The sequence below is a fragment of the Hydra viridissima genome, unplaced genomic scaffold (genome assembly GCF_058129835.1).
Source record: "Hydra viridissima isolate aposymbiotic clone 2 unplaced genomic scaffold, HvirCarnegie_v1 scaffold_9, whole genome shotgun sequence".
NCBI classification, from domain to species: Eukaryota; Metazoa; Cnidaria; class Hydrozoa; order Anthoathecata; family Hydridae; genus Hydra; species Hydra viridissima.
Genome location: NW_028324308.1, coordinates 4,143,560 through 4,150,706, shown reverse-complemented (window position 1 = coordinate 4,150,706; position 7,147 = coordinate 4,143,560). Strand labels below are relative to the sequence as shown.

At 29.8% G+C, this 7,147-nt stretch overlaps 1 protein-coding gene across 1 annotated transcript; it reads right to left on the bottom strand.

Moving 5' to 3' along the window:
• Positions 1-3,152: 3,152 nt before the first annotated feature.
• Positions 3,153-4,439, bottom strand: LOC145185601 (phosphatidylinositol N-acetylglucosaminyltransferase subunit P-like). Its single transcript, XM_080061551.2, has 3 exons — positions 4,072-4,439; positions 3,800-3,872; positions 3,153-3,536 (listed from the first exon to the last, which is right to left on the bottom strand). The coding sequence occupies exons 1-3, from the start codon at positions 4,172-4,174 to the stop codon at positions 3,398-3,400; spliced, it is 315 nt and encodes a 104-aa protein (XP_079917677.2). The 5' UTR covers positions 4,175-4,439; the 3' UTR covers positions 3,153-3,397.
• Positions 4,440-7,147: the final 2,708 nt, after the last annotated feature.

Here is a 7,147-nt window from a genome sequence, read left to right as displayed (position 1 = left end):
AATAAGTTTGTGCTTAGGAACATTGTTTGCTTCTTGAAGAGCTTTAAGTTTAGGGCAGGCTTGGGGAGAATGGCTAAAATGCCCAACAATTGAATGGCAGTTTGCAATCACATTCTTGACAACTGTTTGTTCAAAAATACACTCATTAATTACTAGTTGCAGTGTGTGTAAAAACAAGCCATACTATCATATGGGCTATCAGGCTCATGAAGCTTTCATTTGAACTACTGGTCCATATATCAGTAGTAAAGCTTATAAATTCAGCATCTGAGTAAACATGGACAGCCATTTTTAACATAAAGTGTAAAATAATTTCATCAACTGAGTAAACATAGACAGCCATTTTTAATATAAAGTATACAGTAATTTTTATTATTTTACATACCCTAATGAAAAATGCAACTTTTTTAACGTCTAATTTCATTCCCTAACGAACGCTTCTTTGACCATACTGCGCATGCGCAAAACAATTTGTTAACTTTTTTAACGACTAACTTTTTTAACGCAACAGTGGCAAAATTTTCCTCAAGTTTTGTGTCAGCATTATTGATAGTGCCCCTAGAGATGAAGTTATCAAATCACCATTACAAAAAATACTTATGACTTAAATAACTGCCAAAAACACTGGGGTAAAGAAGCAAACTCTTGTCAGAGTCTCAAAAAATTTGCCAAAGATTCAAACAAGCATTCAGAAAATCTGGTCAATATACAATACAGGTACATTGAAATTGATTCTAACTTTTAACATGAAGGTTCTAAATATAATAAGTAACCTTCAACCTTATTCAAGTATGCACTTCTATCCTAAATACAATAACCCCAATGAAAGTGTATCTCCTGCTAGATACTGTTAATCATCTGTACAATATCCTTAAAAACGCTTGGAAGATGCTGATAAGTGACCAGCTAAACTCCATATTCAGTTGAGCCCATATCATAAAGGCAATAATTGCCGAAAGCTGCTTCACAAATTGGACATCTTGCGACGATTCCTACAGTGAACAAGCAGTTGAAATTCTTCCTCAGGATTTTCATCAATATTGGATGGAGGTAATAATGAGACAAAACCCACCAAGAGTATAAAGCTCGGTGGTTGAGCTGCACAGTCCTAAACAGTAATTATCTTAAAATATTAATATTTTAAGATAATTACTGTTCTTAAATAGAGAGGGAAAAGTGAAAGAAAAAAGCTAAAATTTGACCTCAACTTGTATTTAACTGATTTTTTCGTTATTTAGTGACATTTGTGGTACCTGTTCTCCCAGCCGGTCACAAATAATGAGAGAATAAATTATTTTTAAATTTTAATGTGTACTATATTACTATGGATTTTAAAGATGAGGAAGGTTCTTATTAAATCTGGCCTTTAACAGCAACATTAGATTTAGCCCTTCAGATTGAAAATGGTAGCTATCTCAGGAAAAATAACTTAATAATACTTGTTGGTGTGACTATGCAGAACTCGTAAAACTCATTGTGACTATTGTACATATATGGCATGGTAATTGGAAATGTTTTACGGTGGAATTGGTAAAAAATAAGCGTTAAAACTACCATAAATCCTTAAATATTTATACGATTGGGCTGAAAATTTATCCTGTGACTAGTAGGACCCATTGGCTACTATTTTCGCCAATATTTCTCAATTTTTCACTGGTCATAAACAATAAAATTAAACTTTTTTCCATAGACAAAGTTAAATGATTTTTGCATCCCATATCAGCGAGGTTAGCACTAATAATATCAATAATAACAGTGAATGTTACTTTAAAATCAAACAGGTTTAAAACCTAAATATAAGTAAAAGTGCTCTAAATTTTGAGAAATTTCTTTAAATTTTTTAGAGCAACTTTCTTTTTTGTGCTTCTCTCTGTTCATAAACAGTTAATAACCTTAGCCTTGATTGGAAAATAGGCGGAGCGTATACAAATGAGCGCATTATGGCACATTTGAGAAAGTAGGAAAAAGGCAGCTTGTTATGCGAATAACTGTGCATTAGACTTGAGACTTTCTGAACTACATGGGGATTCCCTAACAAAATAAGTTTAGATTATTGGCAAAAAAAAAACAAAAAAAAAAAACAATATTTAAAATCACTTGAGATGAATTTAATTTCTGATACGACGTAAGTGTTAAGCTAATTATCCTCCAGAAGGTAATATTCTACTCTTTCGGGATGTGTTTTACTACGCTGTATCTATTAATCAACTTTCACAAATTCAATATTTATGAAATGCGTTTGAACCTTTTTCGAAAGCTGATCGAAAATTGATCACTGAAACAAACATAATTGCTGAGCTACAAACCAGGTCACATAACTCTAACATCCTTTCATGAAAAGATTAATTCCATAGTATCTAGAAAGATTCCATTTTTTTAAAAAGTATCTGAAAGTATTTACTAATTCAAACAAAGAGAACATTAATTATTTTAATTATTCAAGAGTGTGAACCGAAGTAGGTAAATTAGAGTTTTAGCGTTCGTTACATATTTTAGCCACCTTAAAAGAACTTGAATTTGTGAATCTTACCAGCTTAACACAATTTCTTTTTGTTAAGTTTTCTATTTCTCAAGTTTTTAAAGCAGATAATTACACGTCACCGCAAGTTCTGCAATAGTTAAGTAAAACATACTTAATTATTGCAGACTTTTCCAAATTGAATTTATAAAGACGGCAATTCTCATTAATTTTCAACGAAATAAGATATTTTGACGAACAAGGACTTGTTTCAATTCTGTGTGATCTTTATAATTTATAATCATGTGTGATCAAACCATAAAATTAACATTGTAATAGTTTTAAGTTAAAGAATTCTGTAAAAGATGGGTTCGTGTAAGTTGTACTAACAAACGGTCATATTACGTTTATGTAAGTTGTACCAAATAACTTTCATATTACGTTAGGCTGAAACGTGATTCAGATGACGACAATTTGATGTAATAAGATTTGTCACAACATTTGGATCTTTTATTTACTTTTAACTTTGTCTTATATAATAACCACATTTTGTGTTAACTGATGTAAGCAATTTTTTTTGTTTTCCATGTTTTCTTTTATCTATAAATTGTTAGAGTCAACACCGTCCCTGTTACTACTGACTCCAGCAGAGGGTGTCAATTCCAGCAGAGGGTGTCAATTTTAACACTTGTTACAGAGGTGTAAAACGTCTTTTATTTGTACTAGTTTTACAAATATAAAATTAAAAATATTGTTCACAGAGAAGGTCTTACTACTTTACAGATAAACTCAAAATTCCAACAAGCGACATTAAATTATGAGAAATAATTTCTTTTGCTACAACCGACACAGGTCTCACCTACAAAGAAACTGCTTAATTTTTTAACCAGCAGAGTTTTTTATAAACCTATTTCAAAATTAATTTGTCTTTATCAAAATTTACAACTTCTTGTCTTCATCAAATGATGGGATGGTATCGTCAAAATCTGGGAGATTTCTCCAATAATTAACATTATAACCGATATAAACAACTGCGACTGTGAAGCACGAAATGAACGGGAACGTCAACACCCAGTGTCTAAAAACCATAAAAAAAAGAGATGAACTTTTCTCAACTAAATTTTAATTAGTTTTAAATATTTTCATTTAAAATTCGATAATTCAGAAAACAAATTTTTTTCTTAAGTGAACAGTTTCTGTTGGTTATTACAGCCTACTCGCAAATTGGATCAAGTCAGACACAAAATCTTTTGCAATTTTTCTTCACACTAAAATTCCGACAAAACCATTTTTCTAAAGCTAATCTTAATTCAAAGAAGTTAAAACTAACTCACTAAATACCTGGAGGGTAAATATGTTAAGCCAACATAGTTAAGATAGCTGTCTGGAAGCAACGCCCACATCATGTAAAAACCTGTTTGAAACAGAACTTTAATACACCATAAACCAAACAACTAATCAAGCTGATTTGAAAATGCTTTTTCTTTATGACACACAATCAGAACTTAGGCCGTATTGCCAATATACATTTTTAGGAAAGAAATTCTTTATATGCTTCTTATGACTCTTGGATTCCAAAAGTCTACAATGCAGCTTTTTATTAACAGACTTACCAAACATCACATAAGTTGAGACATAAAGAACAAATCCATAAATAGCTCGTGATGGGGTAGGCCATGGTGTGTGTTCCAAAACAGGAGCTTCAAAATCATTCATCACAATTTATATAGTTTTGTTTCATTCTAGTTTTGAGACGAGTTTCTTGATAAATATATTTGAGATTTAAAGTAGTTAATTTTAGATTAGGCTATCTAATCACCCATAACCTGAAATGTATAAAGTGAAAAACCTACCTAACAATAAGTGAAAATCACCTAACCTAACAGTAAGTATTAAACTAGAAATACTCTCTTATGCCAGTTTAAAAAAAGTCAGTTCATAACTTAAATCTAAAGGCTGTTATAATTGAAACCAAGTTTCACATTTCTCATGAACATTTAATAAAGCAGATAAACTTAGCAGATATTAAAAAATGAAGAAAAAAAAAACAAAAAAACAAAAAAAAAAAAACAAAAAAAAAACAGACTATATAACAATACAAACTTAAAGATTATATTCAAGTATAATTCATCAATAATGATTACAAATAAAACATGTTTTTAGCTGAGGGATTTCTTATACAACTGGTAACGAACAGCTATAAAGGGGATGGAAAATCCAAACCCCAAGTATGCAGCCATGACAAACAACAAGCGTGTTTTATTCTTTGTTTGAAATGGCATGTTCTAAAGTAAAAAAGTAATTAATATTTTAAACTACAAATTTGTTTCTGCAGCAAGAAAATATACTAAATAAACAAAAACTTTACAAACAAAAAATTTTAAAAAAGCACAATTTGTACTAATCTTTTAAAAAATATTTTGTAACAAAGTTCGTTCTTAGAACAATATTGGTATTGAGGTCATTTTTAAAAAAAAGGAAAAAACCACCAATCAAAAACTGTAGTGATAAAATTAAAACTAATGTCATTTTGATGAAATATACACATGTTGAGTTTCTCTCAAAATGCTTCTGCTTATCCATATGAAAATGAAACCTTGACAGTTATATTTTAATAAAGATATCTACTATAATTAGAGAGTTTTCTGTTTTTAATTTTATTTCGCATGTATGAAATTCAACTAAACTTTTAAAATTACTTAAGCAGATTATTTGGCATCTAATATATTTCATGTAAAATTAAGACAAAGGATACTTAAGAAAAAAAAAACACATAAAAACCAACTTACATAGCCTGGACCATCATGTGCTAAACTCCTTACAACAGTATTCGCTGGACGCAGGAGGAGCTGCGATGATTGAGTTGCTCTAATCATGATATTCATTTTAAAAATCTTACTTTTGCTAAAAATACTAACTCTAAAAAATATTTGTACAAAAAAAAAAAAAAAAAAAAGAACAATTGCAGGATATTTTAACACTAAGGGCATTTATTACGCAACAATTACAAGGTATTTACAGTTTAAAATCTTATACTGATTGTTGAACAAGGTTAAGTGAATTTGGGATAAAGCGAACTGGTAGCTAGTATAAACTAAATATAGATTTAAAACATTTAGCAGTCAATTATCTAGTTTAAAACTTTTTAAGAGCTGCCCTAAAATTAGCACTTAACATAAAAAAGCAAAGTGGAGCTTTTCCATTATAATATCAAGGGTCTGTTGGAAAACATCTTTGCAGATTTATTTTAAGTGCTCTTTCTAATTTTAAGCAAATTTTTACAGAAAAGTTATACTCTTGTTTATACTCTTGTCTTACTTTACTAAAAACTTAAAGTCTTATTGTTGGTGTTTTCTAATAATTTTCTAGAATAGTAACAAAAAACAATTAATTTTTGGCATGAAATAAATTTTATATCTTAATATAACTTCCGTCAACTTCAATACACTTTATCTAACAGTTTTCCAATAATTCTATTCTATGATTGTAAAACAATTCTGGTTTGTCTGCTAAATACCCATCCAATGCTGCAATAGTTTCTTTATTTGATGTAAAATGCCTTTAAACAAGGAATTTCTTCAGGTTTAGAAATAGATAAGTTACTGGGAGCCAAACCTGGTGAATGCAGTGAATTGTCAAGCAGTTCTAACTTTAATTGATTTTAGCCTTTTAATAGGTGTGTTATCTTAATAAAAAATCATTATTTCCTGCTCTAAGCTTAAAAATTTTTATTTAGATGAAACAAAAGGATTGTATAATATTCAAGTGTTGTTTTACCTTTTTGTAGATAAAAACTGCTTCATTCAATCTGCATATTTCTATGACATTATATGATACATCAGCTAAGTGTGTCCTATAGAACCTTCTAGTGATGGCACAACCAAGAATTTTGTCTGATGAAAATTCTTGTACACTGGAGAGAAGAGTAGCTAAATGCACTAATTTGTGGGCAAGGTTGTTGTCCTACAGTAACTTTCCATCCCAATGAAGGGATCAATATTATAAAACTTACACTTTTGTAACACTACAAATTTCATGAAGAAATCATATAATAACTTCAGCAATAATTTTATGAACTATGAGAAGGTTCTTGTAAATACATATACAATATGTTTTGTAACATCAACCCCTAAGCAACAAGTTAAGGTTTCTTTGTTTTTATGGTTTTTTTTCATATGCTGACCATTTGACATTTACTTTCGCTGTGTAGTTGAGTAAGATATATTGTAATGGTTGAGTTTGCTGTCAGCTTCTTTTTCTATGGGCGAAACTCTCTGTAATCTACCTGTATTCTCTGTACTATACCTAACTGTACTGTATCTATTTGTACTTTTATTACTTGATAAAATTATCTCACAATATTCCATAACTTTCTGGGAACTTGCTGTGTACCAAATTTTCCATACCTTTTTCTTTCAGCATTATCATGCTCAAAGTCTAGATAAAATTTCATATAAACATTATAGTCAAAATATCTTTGCAGCTAATCTTTTCTTTTTTATGCTTTCTGTTTCTTTTTTCTTTTTTGTTGAATATTTAACTCTAGTCACCATCTTTTCAATGTTTTATTTAAAAAATTTTGATCTGACCATTTATTGTAGAATTTATTTCTTCTTTCTGAACAAGACAAAAAACAATGTCACTATTTTTGTGTTTATTAGATAGAAGCCTGCATAGCCTGCAAGGAAA